At 36.7% G+C, this 24,644-nt stretch overlaps 1 protein-coding gene across 1 annotated transcript in view; it reads left to right on the top strand.

The window, feature by feature from the left end:
* sorcs3a (sortilin related VPS10 domain containing receptor 3a) overlaps positions 1-24,644 on the top strand; it is a 184,588-nt gene that overhangs the window by 33,759 nt on the left and 126,185 nt on the right. Inside the window, exons 2-3 of the mRNA XM_065295394.2 lie at positions 3,683-3,782; positions 15,632-15,790. Coding sequence (XP_065151466.2) covers positions 3,714-3,782; positions 15,632-15,790 — 228 coding nt within the window. The 5' untranslated portion in view covers positions 3,683-3,713. The remainder of the gene's footprint in view (positions 1-3,682; positions 3,783-15,631; positions 15,791-24,644) is intronic.

Raw genomic sequence — 24,644 nt, 5'->3', positions numbered from 1 at the left:
CACACAGATGCTGAACACAAGAGGAAATGGTGGGTGAGACACAGACCGGAGGCATATTTGTCTGAACTGAAATAGGCAACACTGTGGAGAATTGGAGAGGTGGAAGCAAAAATAGAGATAGCAGAAATGGAAAGACAGAGACGGTGAGATAAAATTGGGGTTGGAGGGAAGGATGTTCATGAAAAGAAGGGAATTAGAAACTGATGTGAGCTCTCCAAAGACTTTCCATTAAACACTTGTCACATAAAAAGCTATAATGGTTCAGTGGCTTCGGTAAGGTCGACAGAAGGTCAAACCAGTGATTTCCATTTAGCAGAATGCACCGTATATCTTAAGGGATACTTCATTACGACTTTTTCTTCTCCAAAGGGCATGATTGAATAATGAATATTCAGATACAAACCCACACATTCATAAATCTGCAGTATTTACATAATTAAGTTTTTTAGCCAGTCTGTATATAATTAGGTTGTCACTTTAATGTTTTTTTTTTAGACACATGATGTGAAAATACCTGCTTTTTTTCCTCAAATTTCTATTTTGGGAAATTATGGAATTCTCTCAAGCTGTTTTTATTCGTCTCCTGTCTTGAAGTCATAAGTCACTAATTCACATATGTAAAGATTTACAGTGGCATAACTTTAGTTAAAATTAATTTTTATCATTTTCAAACAAATGTGTCCAAAGCGTGTTTTTAAATATGTTTTTCTATACCTTACATAGGAAACATTCAAACTGTCTGTGGTTCTTGACAGCCTTTATGTAATAAACACAGTAAAATAATCTAAAAATGTGTTTAAATGTGTCACTAGTAAGTTTATATTTAATAAACAGCAGAAAAGATTGTTTTTTTTTTTCAATTAGAGCATGGGTCTTCAACAGGGGGTCCGTGGTGATATTACTGCAGGGTCCTCCAAAAAATGTTTGAATCCAGTTAATGCAATAACAGGTTAATAACAAAAAAATATATATATAAAGAAGAGCATAATGTTTCCAATATAAAATCTATTCAGTTAAATAAAAATTGTATTTATGCCAAATTACGTAACTTTGTAATGTAACCATCATAAGGGGCGGTTCTAGGGTTGTAACGATATTTCACGATACCCACTATAATACCTGTCCAGTCTCGATTTGGAATCACAACGGCAATATTATGCACAACCAGTGTTGCGGAAAGTTACTTAAGTAATGCTTAAGTTAAGTAATGCATTACAATATTAAGTTACTCCCCAAAAAGTAACTAATAGCGTTACTTAGTTACTTTTCATGGAAAGTAATGCTTACGTTACTTTTGCTTTACTTTTGCGTTACTTTTTCTTACTTGGCTAACCGTGGGTTCACATCAGTCGGGTTTGAGGAGTCAAATTCGCTTCTGCGTCTAGTTTGCCGCTTGAACACTTTGAGTTTACTCACTTCATTCGCACGTGAAATTCTAGTCATCGAGACATTCACGCAGAAATTTGCGTCATAAGAGGGCCTTCCATATGCATCTGTGACTCCGCTCGCTTCCTGTAATCATGTAACTACTAGAGCAAGCTCCTGATTGGTTAACACGGCACGTTTTTCCGCCAAAGTTAAAATTTTTCAACTTGCAATGCTCAATTCGCGCCATTCGCGCAAACGACGTGCAAATCGCGTTGCCTCATTCGCATCACGAGACCTCAAGATGCGGGGTAACGCGTCTTTACATTGACATAATATTAAAACCAATCGTGCTTGACGCCATTACCGTGGCTGGTCTGAACACAGCATAAGGCTTGATCTCTTTTAGGCCTTGCAGGTGTTTTTATGATCGCAAAAATGTCAAGCTCTACCCTGCCATCTCCGTTTCTGACTCAAACTGTGGGAACAGGCGCACGGAGTGCGTAATTCTACGTTAATATGTTCAGTTTAATTCAGTACATTCTTTTATTTTTAAATTGAATTAATTAAACTGAAAAGTAACTTGCATTACTTTTTTAAAAAAGTAACTCAAATATTAATGTGTAAATTTATAAAGTAATGCGTTAATTTACTCGTTACTTAAGAAAAGTAATATAATTACGTAATACACGTTACTTGTATTGCGTTACCCCCAACACTGTGCACAACTATTTCATGTACTACGGCTATTGATGCTAAGTCCTTAACAATCTAAATTCACTGTTAGTTTAAGTCGGTTATAACGTGATTTTGAAAAGGCAACACTCGACAAACATAATCATTGTAAATATTCTTTATTATCATGAATATACCTTAAAGTCGCAATGAAAGTAAAATAAAAAACTCTAATTTGTTTTGTAATATTGTGGTATTTTTTACAAATGATTTATCTGTGAGCTTCATTAATTTTAAAAATTCATGTCCCCTCATAATCTTTAATCAAAAATGCAAATCTCTTCCCCTCATAAAAACGATCTCTCTTTACTTCCGGTCATAATGTATGGCAGGTGGGCGGGGTCCGGGAAAAGACCGCTGCGATTAGCAATTAGCAATACAACTCAACTTCAAATGATCCAATCAGATCTCCATGGACAAATTCAAATCCAGACCTGCCTTATTTCATTTCAGAGGCCGGTTTTACTCGGATACACGTCACCACGTGGAAAATTAGGCAATTGATACTTCCATTTCATGGCGACTTTAAATGTTTATATAAACATGCTTAGACATTTCCTGGAGCTGCTTGTGTAATGGCACATCTTCTGCAGCACATTTTGAGTTTCTGCACGAGAGCGCCATCTGGCTTTTGAATGTATTGTTAAAAATGCTGGATTATGAAACAAACATGCAACTCATTGCCTTTATGCGGTTAATTAATAAACAATCGGCCTTTCTCGTGCTGTTGCCGGTATGCCGATGGTTTCAAATTCATCAAAAATCGGCCGCTAAATATCGGCGGCCAATACATCGGTGCATCACTACATTTCACCATAATTCATTGAAAAGCACAGCAAGCAAAATCGCACGATGTATTGTTACACCCCTAGGCGGTTCACATTTCATATCTTTTGCGTGCGCAAACACATTATTTCAAATGTAGATGTGCAGCAAGCGCGTTCAGATAACGGGCGACGCGGTCCTGACGCGCTCTGGGGGGCCCTGCTTCTCCTTTTTATCCATTAAGTGGTCCTTGGCCTAAAAAAACATGACACAATTGCTTACTGTTTATCCTATCACATACTTTTCTAGTGATGTGATTGCTGGTTTTGCTTTGGATAAATTGCAACCCAATAGTTTGGGTTCTTCTGCTTTTGACCCCAATGTTGTGATGAAAATAACCCAGCATTTTTTTAGCACATCATAAGCCATTCAGAACAAATAATAGTATGCTTTAGAGCCGTTGTCATTGCTATATCCAGGGGTTACGGGATGACAGGTTGTTATCTGTATAGTACAAGGAAGATCTGCGCAGCATATGCTTAACAGATTGTGTTTGTCTTTGTGAGATTTCTCCACTCATCACTAAGGATGAGAGAAATATAAATAGGTGCGAAAAAAAATGAACAATAACTGTGAAGCATTCTCATGAATATAATTTTCAGAATTTGTTTCAATCGGTTAGCCGACTTCCTCAAAGTCCGATCCCTGTTTGTTTTGCAGATGTAGGGGCTTGCGAATGCAGCGTTGATATTCACACACACACACGCAAAGAAATGCATCTTGAATAGAAAATTGAGGATTCTTTTTCTGTTTGCAGATCAACAGATTACGGAAGCACCTATGAGAGAATGAATGACAAAGTGGGAGCCAAAACCGTTCTGAGTTACCTCTACGTCTGCCCTACAAACAAAAGAAAGGTGAGACACCTGCTCTCTCTTATCCTGAGTTCTGCTTTCTTGTTGCCATGATACTTTATATTTTCATCCCCCTTCACAAGTGGTTATTTTGGATTACCTTTAAAGTTTTCGTTTTTTTAAAGCCTATAAAAGCACATATGGTGGTACAGTACTACGGTATAGCAGCCACATCTGAGCAACTTCTCTGGGAATAAATGCTGCTATACAACAGACAGCTTGTGTCTTAATTTACCAGTAGTCTTGTTAGTGAAGTAAGTTAGTGATTATTTTTAGGTTAAAAAACTCCACATATGCTATACTACTGTAGCACTTGATTACAAACTTAAGTATAGGGCAATTTATTAAGTTATAGCTCTTTCTGCATATGCAAAAGCCACTAAATGCCACATCTGTCAAAAATAAGATAATAATATTAAAGGGATAATTCACTTTAAAAAGAAAATTCTGTCATCATTTACTCTATATAACCTGTATGAATTTCTTTTTTTCTGATAAACATAAAAGAAGATATTTTGAGAAGGGATTGTTAACACACAGCCGATAGTGACCATTGACTTCCATAGTAGGAATAAAATATTTTGGAAGTATTGTGATAAATGATGAAGAACATATTTTGATAAATGATGGTAAGTACACAGTTGATGGTACCCATTAAATTCCATCTTATTTTTTATTCCTACTATGGAAGTCAATGGTCACTATCTGGTGTGTGTTTACCATCATTTCTCAAAATATATTTTTTTGTGTTCATCAGAAAAAAGAAATTCATACAGGTGTATTACAACATGAGGATGAGAAAATGATGACAGAATTTTCATTTTAAAGTGAACTATCCCTTTAACCAAATGCTGTCAGCACATTTTATGTTCATCAAATACCTTCGTTTAAAATCCGCTAAAATCCTAGCATCAGACCATTCAGATATATCATTTTGTTAGAAGAATCCATTAGACACAGATTTTTCAGCAAAGTCCTCTAAGTGTATGCAAGATGAATTGGATAAACGACGGCGTGTAAAATGACAGTGGATCACATTCCAAATTAGTACATATTTTACGAGTTGGCTAATTTGTAGGAATTCGTACAAAGTTAATCGTGCAAAAGTGTAAGATTACAAAAACAATAAAGGAACCCCACACCTAACCCACAGGGTGTCAAGGCAAATTGTAAAAAAAATGTGAATGTGGTCGTACGAATTAGCCACCTCATAAAATACGTACGAATTGCCATGAGATTGCGCTGTGAGTACTTGCACACTTTAAACGGTTGTGTTAAAACAACAAATTTTGTGTCTAGTTAAGGACAACCCATTTAATGTCTCCGTGTTTTTATTGGAACAACACATCTTGTGTTGTCCCTTTTATTTATTTGAATAATGTGGAAAATAATGTGTTAAAATAACACGTAATGTGTTAAATAGCATATTCCAAAACAATGTGTAAAAAATGAAAACATCCTTTCTTAAGGGGGTCGCACACCGGACGGGTAGCGCCACGCTGCGTCACGTCTAGGACAACTCGGAAGTATCGTACACCAGACGTGCACATTAAATAGCACAAGCTTAGTCAGATAGCGTCTACATCAAAATGCAAAATAAATGTTAGCATACAATGTTAATCGCTAATGATTTGGGACAAATATGATGTTATTTAATGTTAAACTATTGCACTCTGCGGCGCGACAGGAATTTGAGTAGCGTCATTCAACATTCATTGAAAATAATGTTTTACGTTTTTTTTTTTTATTAACGGCACGATGCAACTCATGACGCTTCTCGTCCGGTGTGCGATCGCCTTTAGAGTGTGGCTTTATATACAACCCGAATGTGGCAATCACATGGATCACAGCGCCCCCTATGTGTGGTTTAGTTTCTTCATTTTTACATTCTCATCATTTGCAATGTTTCTAGTTGCCTCTTTATTGATTTTACAACCATTTACTATGTCTTATTCAAAGAAGTGTATTTTTTGCCTCAAAAACGTGCATGCACATAGAGGGTTTTGCAGCGAAAGACACTTAAATGAGTTAAATACCACTTTTTGACATTTTAAAGATAAATCCTCCGAATTAAAATGTAACTTTTGCCAGATTAAGGATGGGCGAATTGTCAATACAGAGCTGCTGATAGAAATTCTCTCCGCTTCGTATTTAAACTTGTCTATAATCCGTAAAGGGCAGAAAGGTTAATGAGTTGATCCTAAAACAGCTTCTCATTGTGGCTGGATCTTTGCCCAGCTTGGTCAAGTGATACTTTGAGCTGCATAAATTATGCCTGTTTAAAAGAGATATAGGCCTACAGTTTTGTAAAAGTACTTTAGAATTTTTCCTTCAAATAAATCATATATATACTTTAATAATAAGCATTATGCAGTTTAAACGTGAAATGTGTCACCTCACACTTCTGAGCCAAGTTTTGCAGCTTCCAACTCTGCATAATGATTGTAGGTAAAATGGTCTTTTTAAAACCCAATGTCAGAAATCCCTAAAATTATTCAAATGCTTAAATGTGGACCTGTCATGGTCTACCCACCTGAATGTCACGGAAAACTTGACTTCTTTTTCCTGTGGAACACGAAAGGAGTTATCAAATTGTCAGAGGTGCCTTTTCCATACATTGAAAATACATGGGTGTCAAATTCAGTTTAAATTCACATTTCAAACGATAATAATGCTTTTGGGCTAAAATATATTTTTCTATTCAGAAACATTATGTTATGCTTTGTTATTTATTTTGTGTCCTGGATTCCCACCGGTGACCCCTCAAAACATACAACTACGTGCCAACCCTGACAACAATGATAGCTCTTCGTCTCCAGTTGTCATAAAGCCCTTGAAAGTTAAATCGCCATGAGACCTCAAAGGCTACCGTGAGCACAGTTAGTCGTCAAATACCTCTTACACGTTTGACCCCTTTGCCCTCAACCATTTTCATCGGTCCCATTCGTCCAATTTCACAGCACAATAGATGGATGACCTCCTTTAAAACACTGTAGATGTTTGTTTAACTTACCGTGCTTTATCGTGTTGAAGAACTGTAATTGTAACTGCACAATGGACATGCACAAAGCACAATGGTATTTTTGTCTTTAGATTGTGTTTTCATGAACAAACAGGAATTCATTGTTTTTCATACAGTGTGGGCAAACAGTGTCCCATTGCGGAGAAACAAATTCACCCAGGCCAATCCCAAAATAAGGCAAAGTTTAGACCTAACCTTTAGCACAACGGTTTTCCATTTGAGAGATGGGCGTGACATTTCCACCGCTCAGTCCGAGCCTTTAAACGGGACACGCAGAGAATCCAAAGTGCTTTACGTGAATTCCGAGGTTTATAAACGGTGCAGACAAAGATTGAAAGCCTGCTGATGCGAAGATTACCAACAAATGAGGTTTATTTATATTTCTACCACTCTGTTTGTTATAAAATGCAGTTGATCGGGCATGACATGATTAATCTGAGACCGCGTGTCCATTTTCTACAGTTTAAACTGCTCAGCCAGCAATAGCGTCAATCACTTTCAGTGCCGAAAGGCTACGTTCGGGTCTTTAACTGTGCGCTGCATGTAGATTAGCTTGCGGGATACTTGCTGTCTGGGTGTCAGCAGATAACAGAGATCCCTCAACCCTTTTATTGATTGTATTTTGCAACTATCTTCGCTCCTTTGTTCGGCTGAGAGTTGTTTGTTCACATTTGTGCTACTGGCTTAAAAACTTAATTATCCACAAATTCACCTTCAGTGTGACCTCAGATCTGTGGTTCCCACATGTCCTGATAGATAGATAGATAGATAGATAGATAGATAGATAGATAGATAGATAGATAGATAGATAGATAGATAGATAGATAGATAGATAGATAGATAGATAGATAGAACACCAGTGGCCAATCTGAGTCATGTTTAATCGGATGCTCCTTATTGATTTAATTCTTTTTTTATGCCAGTTTGGATGCCAACGGTACTTTAGCCAGCAACTGTAGTTTTACTTATAAAGTTGGCACAAATATCCACAGTAAATCCATAGTAAAGGTTCAGTCAAGGTAGTGCAGTCACACATTTAGCTTTAGTTACAGTTTTGGGTGACAAAATGAGAAGAAACATTGTAAGAGCTTAATATACCATATTTCACATTATAAAGGTGCATTATGTAACTTTTTTAGAATGATCTCTTGACAGAAAAACAATATATACTACATAACTATATTATCAGTGGTGTATAAAGACCTTACATAATGAAATTTATTGTTTTTATTACCTTAGAATGAGACCTTTTTATCTACGAAGGCCGCAGGTCTCCTTACATGATAGTCGGCGTCATGTTTCTACTGTAGCCCTAAATGGACAAACTGTTCTACAAAGTGCTTTTCGTCCCTACGTTTGCCTGTGCCAGCTAAGGAGCTTCTCTTTGCGTTTCGAAATTGAGGTCGGTTGCAGTTCACAATCTCCCCACTAGATCTCACTAAAAACCCCACACTGGACCTTTAACATTTTCTTTCTAAATGGGATTCAGTTTCTTAAAGGACACTAAAGATAAACTGTGAATGCTTTACAACAAATTTTTAGTGGTTATGAGGAAAACACAGTAGTAGGGGTTAGGGTTAGAATCAAAAGTACATCTGTGAATCATGAATTTACAGAATCGCATGACAAAACACTAAAATAAAAACGAGATCTGCATCACATGCAGTTATAATGAACATCTTTAAACATTTAAAGGTGCACTGTGTAGATTTAAAGTGACACTTTGTAGTTTTTCAACCTTCGTAATATATCTTCAAGACCCCCTGTGATGGTATATCGACTTAAAATAGGTTGAATGACATGTCTACCATAGCCTGTCAGGGTCTGTATCGTTTTTACTCTTACTTTTAAACTTGGGGTTTCGGGTAGTAACCCGAGCACTAAAAGGAACTACAAAAAACTGCTTTACGGCATAAGTCACTTCCTTACATTCGGACGTGAGAGCGCAACTATTTATTTTCCTGATGTTTTTGTTATGGCTGAAGCAGCAACTAAGAAAAAGAAACCCAAGGTTTTGTCAGAGGAGACCAGAAAGAGAAAATGGGAGGGTGACGGAATAAAAAGAAGGACGAGGGTCAATTATATTGGGCCAGCGTTCGCTCGCTGGCATGAACTAAAGGAGGAGGAGGGGTTTCTGATCGATCTGATTTGGCCGTCATACTTTTGTACTAGTAAGTAATGTTATATTTCTTGCATATATAAGTCCTGTCTGGCGCCCGAACCTTACTTTTTAAACGTAATTTTTTACTGGAGGCTACTTGGAGAGTGTAGAGAGAGAGAATTAAATCATGTGACACTGTGGCGCTGTGGTAACCTAATGGACTTACGACCGGGGCGATCAGGGTTCGAGGGGGTTCCCCTTAAAGGCGATATTTTTTTATATAAACTTTAACCAAGCAGCCACCGATACAACTGGCTTGTAATGTGAGCTACGTGATCTTTTGGCGTTTGAAAAAAAATAAACCCATGAAATTATATTCATATGACATGCTGTTGTGACCTAAAGAGTTGTCTTCTTTTTCTTTGCGACAGTGCTGTGGCGCTTGTGGCCTCTAGGGGCGCTAGACATGAAAAATAAAACCCTAGTGGCCAAAAAGTTCGGTCAAACACTCATCTCTACTTTTTAAAACGCATAGAGGACAAACATGTCATGGTCTAAGACAACATTGTGATGCAACACGCTCTATGGAGGGTACGCACGTGACATCACCTTTGCGAAAGTGACTGCGGTTACGCCCAATGAGTGCCAAAAAGTCTAAGTGACAGCATTAGCATAGCGTGAAAACCCGTCTTAAATGGGAAAGGTAGTTGTGTGATTGACTGTGCTAACAGATTCAACTAAAATTTGGTGCGGCCTTTTTCCAGACTTCAACAAACACTCAAAGGAGAAGTAAATCAGTAGCAGTAGCCATATGTCAGGTATGTAAAATTTTGGGATAAAAATCCTATAAAAATACTCAAATCAATATTCTTTTTCGGTGTAATCGCAAAGTTTTATCAGTGAGCCTTCATTAAAAAACAGAAAAACAGGCAAGACAAACATATATGTCAAGAAAAGCAATGTCTGGCCATATGCCAATGTCCACAAACTACTGGTTGTTTAGCAAGTTGTTAGGGTCACTGTTAAGGCCAACTAAATTCAACTTAAGCTGATAATAGTCAGTTTTACTGCCATTTTCGCAGCAGCCGCTATGAAAACCAGCCATTTTGTTTAATGTTATTTCACTCAACAGGGCAAGCTCTGCCGTGGTTACTTGGAAAAGTGAGGTCAATGCATACCCTCTATAGAGCAGTTTGTCAGTTTAGAAACATGGGTTAGGTTGTAGAAACATGGCAGTGCAAAATGGCGATTTCTATGTAAGGGGACCCGCTGTGTAATTAGATAAAAAAATGACTTATTCTAAGGTAATAAAAACATAATGGTTCATTATGTAAGATCTTTACAGGAAAAATATTTATTTCAATAGATCCTCCTAAAATGTACACATTGCACCTTTAATCAACAACAATAAAAAAGTGACAAGGTTGCAGGTCTATGATTACATACACAAATTATTACTTTATGGCATAAATAATTCATCTTACATGCTGTAAAAATGGTAAAAGTTTAATATTATTATAGAAGAGAAATATTATGGGGGTTTCTCCACCCCTTCAATTTATCTACAGTAAAAAGCAAGATTGCTTTATCAGGCATGTTATACCCAAGCAATATCACACAAGCAAAAGCATTACATCCGATGACCGTAACTAACTGTCCGGAGCATACCAAAAGTATGTCTTCCATAAAGTGAAACTAAGTTAGACTAAGTTTTACACTTCCTTTAAACCCTTGACGGAGAACTCAACAGTGCAAGGTAAGAAGTAATTTCCCTTTAATAACGAAAGCTGTTACTTAATACAACATTAAGAAAAATGATGAGGTGTTAAAATCTTTGAATTGCATCTGACAAGCATGAAGACACCAGTAGACACAGGGGGCCCGTTTCTATCTTCTTGTAACGATAATGAAGAGTAAAAATTGGAGACCCAGGCCAACAAAATCCTGGCTGCGATTCGACTGGCTGTTTATTGGCGCTTAATGAAAAACAATTTATCTAAATCAGCGCCCTGGAGGATTCGTAGTGTAAGCTTGTGGAGAGAGGTTGAGATTTTTGTCAGTGACAAATGCACCACTGTTTTTCCAATTCAAATCCGGTTGAGGGATGAAAACAGCAGCGCGCGTTCCGGGCGGATGGGAGCCGGAGACAATAAAGGTGGGGGGTCTCGTCCTTATGTTTCACAGTTTGGCTTCTAAATATTATCACGTCTGGATGTCAGCTTGTGCCCACTTACATTAGCTTTCGGAGAGGAGCGTATTTTTCAAATGTGTGATGAAATGCTTCGGGGGCCTATTAGCTTCCAGCACTTAGTAAAAGACATCAAAGATACGTGAGTCATATTTTTGCGAGCAGTAACGATCCGTAATGAAAAAGTCTGCGAGTGTTTTAGCACTGATACGCACTGAAGCAATACAAATATATATGATTATGAGTCGGACTCGCCATGTGAAACGACTTTCTGCTAAGGAACAACAAAACATCTTAAGAGAACGAACAACAGATGACAATTTTTTATTTGATAAGTAAGGTAATTAGCACATTTTCAAATGCTTTTAAACCCTTTTAAAACCATTATAAAGACAGATCCCACAGTTTTTTTTTTCTTGTACGTATTATCAAATATTAAAAAAATAAATTATTCAAAAATGTGCCGTTATGGGTGTGTCCTTTAAAATGCAAATTAGCTGATCTCTGCACAAAATGGCAATGCCATGCAGAGTAAGGGGCGGTATTATCCCCTTGTGACATCACAGGGGAGACAAATTTCAATGGCCTATTTTTTCACATGGTTGCACAGAATGGTTTATAAAAACTATACTGGGTTGATCTTTTTCATATTTTCTAGGCACTGACCCAATTATAGCACCTAAACGTGGAAAAAATCTAATTTTCATGATATGTCCCCTTTAATGTAGCATGTTATGTAGCTAGTTTAAACATTGTATCTGACATTTTCGATCGCAAAACAGAAAGCAGGGACAGTTATGACCAATTTCTTTGTACGCCCATCAAAGTGAGTGCAAAGAGAATAAAGTGACAACATTTTGGTCAATGCTCACTTTCTCACTTTTTTAAGACTTGGGTTATGTTTGGGGTTAGGGTTAGGCACATAGTTGTGATGGTTGAGGTTAGATTTATATAGGGATTGGGATAGGGATGGCATTAGACATTTGAGTGTCCTTACAAAGATAGTTGTGTGTGTGTGTGTGTAGTGGAGATATCCATAAGTTTGACCAATCAACATTCACTGTTATATTCCCAATAAACTCATAAATATTTGGGATTCGAGATAATCTCATTTCAGTTTGTGCATGTTTACACAAACTGTGGTGGTGACTGCATACATTCATTCAAGTATTTAATTTTGTTACCCAAACTATTGAATAAAAAATATTTTAAAAAATTATATTCTTGTTTTTTTTTCCTTTACATCCTTTGTAGGATGTAAAAAGTGCAACCGTACTTGTAACCCTATTAGCCATTCTAGGCTTTACATTTTGTCAATTTTATATTGATGTTTACTTATTTCTGATGTTAATGGGGATCTTTGTTTTATATGGCCTAACTTGTACTACAGTATATTCATGAAAATGCACATTATCTCAAGTTACACCTTTATAAAGAATCCGGTGTTATTTGCGTCATTGTGCATATCTTCTCTATTCCACGTGTGTCAGCAGGGAGCAGAATTAACATGAAAAGCATGTTTGTACTTTTCAGTAAGAGTCTCTGAAATGACATCGAACATGGTGGCTGGCGTTCAGGTGAGATCTGTTTGAAGCTGCCTCCTGGCAGGAACGGTGATGGCAGAAGCCCATTTAACAAGCTGGCAGACCTACTTCCCCTTTAATTATCATTGAGATCAGATGCAGCCACACGGCTGAACACGGGCATGAAAGGAAATGCTTTTCATAATTCATTATCTGAAGAAAAGTTTGCACCTGTGCTTTAAGCATTTTGTCCATCTGTAGTTTATTTAGCCAATTAAAGGGATAGTTCACCCAAAAACAAAAATTCTGTTGTCAATTGCTCACCCTTGTTGTATAAAATGTTCTTCCTTTTTTTCCAAAATTTATTATCAGAAGAAAAGTTTGCACTGGTGCTTTAAGCGATTTGTCCATCTGTATTTTATTTTGCCAATTTTAAGGGATAGTTCACCCAAAAACAAAAATTCTGTTGTCAATTACTCACCCTTGCTGTATGAAAGTTTTTTCTTTTTCTTTTATAATTCATTATTAGAAGAAAAGTTTGCACTGGTGTTTTGTCCATCTATAGTTTATTTAGCCAATTTAGGGTGCACTCACTCTATCCAAACCAAACCATGCCCCAGCGTGATCGTACCCGCTCCCTACTCCCCCAGAAGCATGCACTCACACTGCACTTTTATCGATCCGAGCCCGGGCGTGCTTTCATCATTAGGATGCGATTGTTTTAAAGTTAAGCGCTGTCTTAACACTGGAGACCATCATAATGTTAAGTCTGTGTTTTTTTATTTTGAGTCGTTTGGTGCACGATGACACACAGCCCTCTCACATGCCTATCATATTGCTTAATTGGTCTGTCACGTGTGCAGCTCGGACATAACCCTTATGCGCTCATCAGAAGGTTCGTACAAAGGGAGATGATGGTGGGTGGTCGCGCAATTGACGTCTCTCCTTATAAACCGAACTCTGGCGCGATTTCGGCGCCTAAGCCCAAGTGAACCGCGCTCGAGCCTGCCTCTACAAGCTGGCCAGGGCGCAATTAACCTAACTGCACCTGGGCGCGGTACAGAGCGATCACACTAGTCAAACAAACCAGCCTTTGGTTGTCAAACGCGCCCAGGCACAGCTTGGTTTTGATAGTGTAAGAGTGCTTTCACATATACACTGTTTAGGTCGGCCCAAATGACGTGTCGCTCTGAGTACGGTTCGTTTGGGTCACTGTGAACACAACAGCCGCATTTGGGTGCTCACTAAACAGCCGCTCCGAGACCGCTCTAAACTGGTGGTCTCGGAGCGGCTGTCGCCGAACTCTGGAGCAACCCACCTGTGGTGTGAACACTGCTGGACCTCGGGCCGAACCAAATACAGGAAGTTCTCCACATGTTTGAGCCACTGGGCTTCCGTTGTGACGTGAGCCGGGTGTTATATTGTGGGTTAACAACAAACAAGCCAATCCTGGTCCGTTGCAGAGATTCGCTGTCTCCTTTACGTTTGAGCTGATGATTTTATAAATGCATAGCTGTCCTCCACACACAAATAGTGACATTACGAGGCTTTTTAGCAAACGGCTCTGTGAGAAAGGCTTTAATAGAACAGCTACGCAATTTCGCGTTAACGCAAAGAAACTTCGCAAAGACGTGCATCGTTTATCTCCACATCTTGATAGCTGCGCTCTCCCTGTCAGGCTGGTTGTCGTTGAAACGTGGGGATGGGACGGTAAGAGCTGTCAGAGACCAATGACAGCGCTGACCGTTGTCACATGGTGTACGGTGCGGCATTTCGAGTACAGTAAAAAAAAAATATGTGAACACGGACCGCATTAACTGAAAAATGAAACAATGTATTTTGGTGCGCTTGAAAACACCCTAAAGCACTATTCGGACGGGATTAGTTTTACAGGGGGACCTCTGAGAAACTCTTGCTTCTCATCGGTCCTCTGTGCTTTTAATCCCGTCCGAATCGGCCATGTCTGTGTTTTTCTCTAACGACCTCCGTAAGAATTCCAGAGCAATTTACCTACTGTTTTTCGCCGAACTCAGAGGTCCTCTGAGAAATGTAATCCCGTCCGGATGCAATGTCTGTGTTTGCCCGCAATATCTTTTGAAAACGCGGTTCATTTCGTGTTTTGGCCAACGTGAAGGTCTTACTAATGCGCGTATATTGTATTTCCTGAGTCCTATTCATTCAGATATGGATGTTTTTTGCATTCGGCAAAATAAAATAATTAAATCAAGACGAGCTGAATATCAAACACTGTTAAGACTAAACACTGTAATATCATTAACGTTATAAGAAACTCCGTTCAAAGTTCTTCAACTCCGGAATGGTAATGTTAATTAATAAAGATATTAAATTGTTATTAATCATTATTTCTTCATTTCGGGTTTATTATAAGCAGACAGTAATATAAAACACGTAGGCTAACGTTACTTTAGTAGGATTTGTATATTTTATTTTGATTTCTTAAAATTAAATTAATAAATTACATGTTCTGTCACAATTTTACATTTAAAGCAAAATATTAAACATTGCAAACACGCGTATCCAGAGCACGTGCTCTTCTGCAATGCCCAAATGCATGAAACAGACACTTCCATCTCTGGAATAGCCTGCCTCATTTTAATCCCGTCCGAATCGGTACATAAAAACACAGACGTCCTGGGGGACACGTTGAAACTCAAACGTTGTTTGGAAAACTAATCCCGTCCGAATAGTGCTTAAGTGTGCTCTTAAAAGCCATAAAATAGCTTTGTGACCAAATTTTGGGTGCAAACATCACAGATTTAAATAAATAACTTTTAAACCACCATTTTAATAACTAGGCTCCTTCACAGTACCTCTCAATGGTCCGCACTTTGAGAATCACACATTTAAAATCTTATTAAATGTATTGCAGTGTGCCACAGAGCAGTAAGTTAGTTAGTTTGATGTCTCCTTCATAGCTTTTGTCGAGGGTTTTTGCTTCATCTTTCTTAGAATAACCTTGCCTTTTTCTTTAACAACTCTTCTCAATTTCTCTGCTAGATTATGGTGCTGACTGACCCCGAGTTTGAAAGCAGCATTCTCATCAGTTCAGATGAAGGAGCAAGTTACCAGAAATATCGCTTGAGCTTTTACGTCTTGAGTCTGCTGTTTCACCCCACGCAAGAGGACTGGGCACTGGCCTACAGTCATGACCAAAAGGTAAGCTTTGTTTGGCCTTTAAGCTTAGAATTTAGAATTAGTTGGGCGGGATATGAATGGGTTGAACTTAAAGGAATATTCCATTTTCTTAAAAGAAAAATCCAGATAATTTACTCACCACCATGTCATCCAAAATGTTTCTTTGTTCAGTCGAGAAGAAATTATGTTTTTTGAGGAAAACATTGCAGGATTTTTCTCATTTTAATGGACTTAAATAGACACCAACAATTAACATTTAAATCAACACGTAACAGTTTTTTTCAACGGAGTTTCAAAGGACTCTAAACGATCCTAAATGAGGCATAAGGGTCTTATCTACCAAAACGATTGCCATTTTTGACAATAAAAATAACAAATATACACTTTTAAAGCACAACTTCTCGTTTAAATCCAGTCGTGATGCGCCAACGTGACCCCATGCAATACGTCATGACGTCAAGAGGTCACAGAGGACGAACGCGAAACTCCGCCCCAGTGTTTACAAGTGTTGAGAACGAGGACCGTTCCTACGTTGTTGTATATCAACTGATACTAATTCATGTCTTTTATGTCAGTTTATTGTTTACAATGGTCCGCAAATGTGCGATTTATATATGTAACACGTGACCTTCCTACGTCACTACGCATTTACATTAGGTTGCGCTGGACCGGATTTAGACGAGAAGTTGTGGTTTAAAAGTGTATATTTGTTATTTTTATTGTCAAAAATGACAATCGTTTTGCTAGATAAGACCCTTATGCCTCGTTTGGGATCGTTTAGAGTCCTTTGAAACTCCGTTGAAAAAAACTGTTACAGGTACGTGTTGAGTTAAGTGTTAATTGTTGGTGTCTATTAAAGTCCATTAAAATGAGAAAAATCCTGCAATGTTTTCCTCAAAAAACATAATTTCTTCTCGACTGAACAAAGAAAGACATCAACATTTTGGATGACGTGGTGGTGAGTAAATTATCTGGATTTTTCTTTTAAGAAAATTGACTATTCCTTTAACGAGACTTGACTTAAACTATTTTGCTTTTTCGGGTTTCATTTTAGCAATTTATGCAGTGCCTAATATTTGGGGCTTGTCTTTGCAATCTAGGCTAAGCTAATTTATATTGAGTTATTTCTATTTTATTGTTATGCCATTTAAATGGAAAGCAGGGTGACTTAACGATATTATTTCCATCTTGCTTTAATTTTCTGGGTTTTTTTTTTCTCTTATAGTACTATTAGCAAATACAGTGTAATGGTGAAAGGAAAATTACACTCAGAGTAATTTAGCATGAACAACACATTGTGTGATTTTACACGGGCATTCAATTGTGAGTGTCTGTGGGTGTGAAAGAGTATGCATGAGAAAATGGATAGAGAATTTTGAGTTTTAAAGATGTTTTTTATGTACCAAAGATTCAATTTCATAGCAGGCTTATAAAATAAACCCAGTGATGGGTTGAAAACTTGACCTTGAAGTTTTGATCTGCCACACTTAATGGAAATGATCTTGGATGGAAAATATTTGAAACCCTGAATAGAACAGGAATCTGTAACAGGGCCAGTTAGGCTTATGTTTCGTTGAGTTGCAGCTAGTTACAAAAAATTGGTTTGAAGCTACCATCAACTTAGATTTTACACAAATGCAATAGCATTCATTATGTTTTTTACTTGCAGTATAATAACATGGATAACAAAAATGAAGGTTGAGCTTGGTTGTAGGTTGACATGTTATGTTGAAAACCAGCTACTTTCAAGTTACCGTATCTGTGATATATACCGAATTACGCTCTAGTGCACTTTAGAGACAGAATGAAACACATTAAAGCCATCATTTTTCGACTCGGAAAGGGTGCCTGGGTGTCCAGACTCATCCCAGTCAGAACAGAAGTGTTGATTAGGTCAACGCATCAAGCATTGTCTCATTGAAAGATGTCAGGCTGGTCATATCCACTCCTTGACGATTCATTAAAAAGAGAGGCTTCCCCCCACTCCGAAAACACAAGCCACTTCAGGCCAACAAATCGACCCATCGTCCTGCTATATTAAAGAGCCTCTGCGCAGTCTGTGGTCAAAAACCTGAAAATAGCAATTGATCCTTACTCGCCATCTCAGCTTGGTAAGCCAGGGTTTTATTGATCAGCGTAGTCCACCGACGTCATTGGGTATCTTTAATGATACTAATGGCTAGATGTAATTGGCCGTTTTATCCAACGGAACCAGAATTTTTCATTTTGAGGAAAGCGAGGGATTTTTGGTAGAGCATTGAGAATTACATTTGCTGTGAGGGTTTGGTTAAGTTCAACGTCCAAATCTTCCTGTTGCTAAAGTGAAGCTTTTGAAGTTTGTGAAACACTTAAGTGCTTCACTGTGGGTCTGACTCATCAGCAGAACACTGAATATAATTCAACAGCTAACTTAGGCATAGCAGATGGTTCAGAGATGACAAAACCTTCATTATCCTTTAGGCTTCTGCTGTCTAATCTTCCATTTCAAATTGAAGACAAATGGATCATCAATGTCTCTTCTAAAGAAATTCAACGGTTTTGTTTTTCTCGAGCTGTCTACGTGAACGATGCCAACATTCTGTCTTGCAAGCATTTTGCCCACCATGACAGATATGTTGTTCCCAGAGATCCTTGTTAACGAGATGTCAATTAAATCAGATACGTGCAAAAACGGCTTTATTTGCAAGATTGAATTATATTTATATCATAGTTTTGACATATCTACTTACACTGTAAAAAAATCTTTTCGCACTTACATCTTTATGTGTAATCAACTAGGAGAACTATCTTAAGAAGTGATTTGCTGTAACTTATTAAATCAAGTTGAATTTGCTTTAATTATGACGGTAACACTTTACTTGAAGGGGTGTTCATAAGACTGACATGACACCTTCATAATCATGACATGACATGTGCCATGAACATGAAGGATATTTTATGCACGATTATGAAAACTGTCAATATAACTGACCACTTGATACAAATTGAATTTGTCATTAAAATATCATTAAGTGTTAATACTCTGTCATATAGTGTTATAACAGCGTCATGCATATTTTTCTTGACCTCAACTGCAGTGGTACTAAAATAATTTGTCATTGAAATGTCATTAGGTGTTAATACTCTGTCAAATAGTTTTATTACAGCATCATGAATATTTTTCTTGACCTCAACTACAGTGGTACAAATATAATTTGTCATTAAAATGTCATTAAGTGTTAATATTCTGTCATATAGTTTTATAACAGCGTCATGAATATTTTTCTTCACCTCAACTGCAGTGGTACTAAAATAATTTGTCATTGAAATGTCATTAAGTGTTAATACTCTGTCATATAGTTTTATAACAGTGTCATGAATATTTTTCTTCACCTCAACTACAGTGAAACAAATTGAATTTGTCATTAAAATGTCATTAAGTGTTAATACTCTGTCATATAGTGTTATAACAGCGTCATGAATATTTTTCTTCACCTCAACTGCAGTGGTACTAAAATAATTTGTCATTAAAATGTCATTAAGTGTTAATACTCTGTCATATAGTTTTATAACAGTGTCATGAATATTTTTCTTCACCTCAACTACAGTGAAACAAATTGAATTTGTCATTAAAATGTCATTAAGTGTTAATACTCTGTCATATAGTGTTATAACAGCGTCATGAATATTTTTCTTCACCTCAACTGCAGTGGTACTAAAATAATTTGTCATTGAAATGTCATTAAGTGTTAATACTCTGTCATATAGTTTTATAACCAACCCAGTCTCACCCCATTTCGTCAATATTTGACGACACTTGACCATTCGTCAATATGTGACGCGGAGGGTATACCTTTTGCGTCATTTTTTGACGAACTGGGGACTTCAATACTATTACGTCCGTTGCATTCTCTTCTCCTATTTTCTTACCAATTTCGGGTCGGTTTAGGGTTAGATTTACATAATGACATCCCTACCCAAACCTAACTCTAACCCCAACGCCAGGTGACAACTGTTTCTAACCCCAACGCCAGGTGACAACTGTTTAATTTCGCGTACACTGTTTAATTTCGCGTACACAGTTTAATTTTGCGTAATCTAACCCTAAACCGACGCGAAATTGGTAAGAAAATAGGAGAAGAGAATGCAACGGACGTAATAGTATTGAAGTCCCCAGTTCGTCAAAAAATGACCCGAAAGGTATACCCTCCGCGTCACATATTGACGAATGGTCAAGTGTCGTCAAATATTGACGAAATGGGGTGAGACTGTGTTATTATAACAGTGTCATGAATATTTTTCTTCACCTCAACTACAGTGAAACAAATTGAATTTGTCATTAAAATGTCATTAAGTGTTAATACTCTGTCATATAGTGTTATAACAGCGTCATGAATATTTTTCTTGACCTCAACTACAGTGGTACAAATATAATTTGTCATTAAAATGTCATTAAGTGTTAATACTCTGTCAAATAGTTTTATTACAGCATCATGAATATTTTTCTTGACCTCAACTACAGTGGTACAAATATAATTTGTCATTAAAATGTCATTAAGTGTTAATATTCTGTCATATAGTTTTATAACAGCGTCATGAATATTTTTCTTCACCTCAACTGCAGTGGTACTAAAATAATTTGTCATTGAAATGTCATTAAGTGTTAATACTCTGTCATATAGTTTTATAACAGTGTCATGAATATTTTTCTTCACCTCAACTACAGTGAAACAAATTGAATTTGTCATTAAAATGTCATTAAGTGTTAATACTCTGTCATATAGTGTTATAACAGCGTCATGAATATTTTTCTTCACCTCAACTACAGTGAAACAAATTGAATTTGTCATTAAAATGTCATTAAGTGTTAATACTCTGTCATATAGTGTTATAACAGCGTCATGAATATTTTTCTTGACCTCAACTACAGTGGTACAAATATAATTTGTCATTAAAATATCATTAAGTTTTAATACTATGTCATATAGTTTTATAACAGTGTCATGAATATTTTTCTTCACCTCAACTGCAGTGGTACTAAAATAATTTGTCATTAAAATGTCATTAAGTGTTAATACTCTGTCATATAGTTTTATAACAGCGTCATGAATATTTTTCTTGACCTCAACTACAGTGGTACTAAAATAATTTGTCATTAAAATGTCATTAAGTGTTAATACTCTGTCATATAGTTTTATAACAGTGTCATAAATATGTTTCTTGACCTCAACTACAGTGGTACAAATATAATTTGTAATTTAAAGGTCATTGAGTGTTAATACTCTCTCATATAGTTTTATATCAACTTTATGAATATTATTTAGTTCATAATGTTTTTTTTAAGTTTCCTCCATGTTTTTAAAAAATAAAATAAATAATTTTATAATAATACTAATACTAATTAAAATTGATAACATTTTATTTTATTGCATTTGGAGACTGATTCACCTAAAATTAAATGAAGGAAGTAAAAGTAAAGTTAAGAATAATCTATTATTATAATCTAAGAGTATTAACACTTAATGACAATTAAATGGTAGTTTAATGTAATGTTAACCCATAAAGCTAAGTAGTTTCTTAAGTTTGATCATTATTCTGCTATGTCATGTTTATGACAGATTTATGACAAATGATGATATATTGGTTAAGGTCAAGTTGTCATAACAAAGACATCTCAAACAATGTCATCTTTACATTAAAAATTATAATTATACAAATGACACTTAATGACAGTTGTCATAAATGTGCATAAAATCTCTCACGTTTCATGTTTATGTGGATTATACAGTATTTTATCATATTTATCTTTTCCTCTGAGTCCAGATCTTTGTCACTTACTACCTAAAAAATCCAACAGCAGGGTTTCCGCGGGGTTTTAAAAAGTAGTAAAAGGTAGTAAATTAAATTATGCCAAATTAAGGCCAGTAAAAAGTAGTAAAAAGTAGTAAGCGTCATCTGACGAGGTAGTAAATTTTCGATTGCCTTTTGTAATGTTATGCCTGGAAATTAGTTCAAATCACCTGCATATCTGGGCAAATAATCAAAGATCTTTCATTTCTGGGATGTGATCAAAGCCTGAAGTGGAGCCAAATCACGTTCCTCTCTCCGCTGTAAGCGTTCTGTAATCACTACGGACCGGATCCACTCCGGGTTTTCTGACTGTATCACGTTAAGCTGAGGTAAAACTTTTTCAGCTAGCATGGTCAAACTTATAATGCAGGAAGGCTCCGATGTTTTGAAGATCGATAAAGGTGTAAAAGATGATTGACTTGGCTTAGCGAAATAATGAAGATTGGCAAGCCTTTCAGTTCGTGGGATAAGAAAACCAAACAGGTAATTGCGTGTCTTTGCACAGTATGACTAACGTAAGGGGTCCTGTATTTTGGGGGTAAATGATTTCTCACGTTACTGATCATCCGCGGCACGCTTTTACATGCTATGCTGATGCCAGTGGCTGGTACAACGGGTTTGTTTAACTCGTGGGTAAACTTCATGTGGATCCACAAGAACCAAGAGGCAGATGACATCCAAATCCTGTGAGAGCGATTGACGAGGAATCATAAGAGGAGACTGCTTCCGAAATGCTCTCGCGGGACTTTGATGTCATCCACCTGTCGGTTCTTGCAGTTGCATTTGCGTGTGGTCACAAAAACGTAACATTTGTACATATATTTAAGCACAGCCGTTTAAAAACAAGTGATTTTAAGCCATTCAAACACAAACAACAGTGCAACCCCTGTTTCTGTGTCAGAGGAGCAGGCTAGCCGCGCATTCGTTTCTCATTGAGCTTGTGTTGTACGTGTTTTGCCGCTTTATTGGCCTTAAATAACACATATGCCTCAAAAATCCCGTCTTTGCAAATATCCTCATTTATTACACGGCTCTCTGGAATGCTTGATTCTGATTGGTCAGTTGAGACATTTGCAGGTTCGTTCTTTTCGAATAATAACCGCTCCAAAATAATAACGCATAGCCGGTACTACTTTTACGAGTAAGATCGCTCCGCGCCAATAAAGATTACTGTTTGTTTGGCGCCATCTTGTGACAAACACTGGACAACCACGACAAGACACAGAGAGCTTACTGAGACGGAACTTGACAAAATAGAGCATGACAGCTACGAAGCCAACACACAAAAAAATACAGAATGGGCATTAAAACTTCTCAAAGACTGGCTAAAAGAGAAAAAATTGAGACAGACAAGTATGAAGCAGAGGATCTTAATAAGGTATTACGATCATTTTATGCATCTGTGCAAAGTTTTGCGGAAGGATAAAAATGTTAATTTAAAACAAATATGCCAATAAAATGTTTCAAATTCATATTCATGTCCAGTTTTTTTTCTTATGTGACAAGTAGCCGTGTAATAAGCGGGATAATGTAGAGTCAGCCGGTAGTTATCGGGAAATAAGCCCCTTCAGTGTGATACAAGACCCTCCGCTTCGCGTCGGGTCCTGATCACACTGTCGGGGCTTATTTCCCGATAACTACCGGCTGCCTCTACATTATCCCTTACATAAACACGACCATTTAGGTCTTAGGAGAAAGTAAACAGCAGAAACATTGCGCATAAACTAGCAGATCAGCGCTGCCTCTATTGTAACATAATATTTTGTTGAGAAATGTACAGTCATTCAATTAACAACATTCACTATGGTTACAGACATCCTGTGCGAATTCTACACGAGTTTGACTCGAGTTACTCGTTCAGGGTTTATATTCATACATAACGTTACTGTATTAGAGCTGTGACTGTAAACTGTTGTGTGAACAGAACAGACCCTGGATTATTTGTTTATGTTTACTGAATAATATGATATTAAAAAGTTGTATTTGTTCACATTAGTAAATGCATTATATAACAAACAAACAATGAAAAATATAGAGTATATAAGCATTAATTAATTAAAAAAGTTTATGTCATTACAGTAATTGACGGTGGTTCATGGTGCATTCACTAATGTTAACAGTTTCAACTTTGATTAAAAAATTATTAGTAAATGCTAAAATAAATACATTTACAATTAATAAATAATTAATAAAACAATCATTAAAGGTGGTGATATTCATGTTTTCTTTTTATATAGTGAGTTATTTAGCTGTTTCGCCTTAATCTGAAATGCCCTGCAAACTACAGCTACCTATATGCCACATGAGACTTCAATGTGGAATTTATGGCAAAAAAAAAATCTCCCCTTAAAATGCTATTGGTCTCGCCTACATAAAGTGTTAGGTAAAAGAATATGACTTGGCCTGAAAAATATTTCAGTCAGAAGAATTTTTTCACTTTAATTCTTTTTTTGTATGTTATATATGTCAAAATCTGTGTAAATAATAGAAAGGTCGCTGATTAACACTTGCAATTCAGTGTCGTGATGGTTTTAAAAAATATTCTGAAGGTAGTAAAAAAGGTAGTAAAAAGTAGTAAATTTAACTTAAGGATTTCTGTATAAACCCTGAACAGACAAGCTAAATTCTCCGTTTTCTTGCTGTGACTCACTCCTGAGCATCTCATGTGTCTTATCTTGTGTGTTTGAAAACAAACACTTGTCTGCTAAAAGATTCAACATGTTTCAGTATATATCCTGTGGGTTTTATATTGCCTTCATAATAACATTCTTTCATTATTATTTCATTGCTTCAAAAAAAGATGCATTAAAGTAAAAACTAAATAAACAATGCAAGGAAATGTGAAGGCCAAGAGGGATAAAAAGATGAAGCAGTGAGTGAGACAGAGAATGAGGAGGTTTATTGAAAGGATAAACAGAGTAATACAGAGATAGTGAATTGATGTATGTAAGTTATTATGAGTTTGTAAAGGATTTGACAGCCGATGTCAAATAAAAAGTTACATATGAGATCTCACTTTTTTGTCCGATAAACAACGGTGAATAAA

This window comes from Paramisgurnus dabryanus, chromosome 4 (assembly GCF_030506205.2).
Source record: "Paramisgurnus dabryanus chromosome 4, PD_genome_1.1, whole genome shotgun sequence".
In the NCBI taxonomy this organism is placed as follows: domain Eukaryota; kingdom Metazoa; phylum Chordata; class Actinopteri; order Cypriniformes; family Cobitidae; genus Paramisgurnus; species Paramisgurnus dabryanus.
This window is presented reverse-complemented; position numbering and strand designations above follow the sequence as displayed.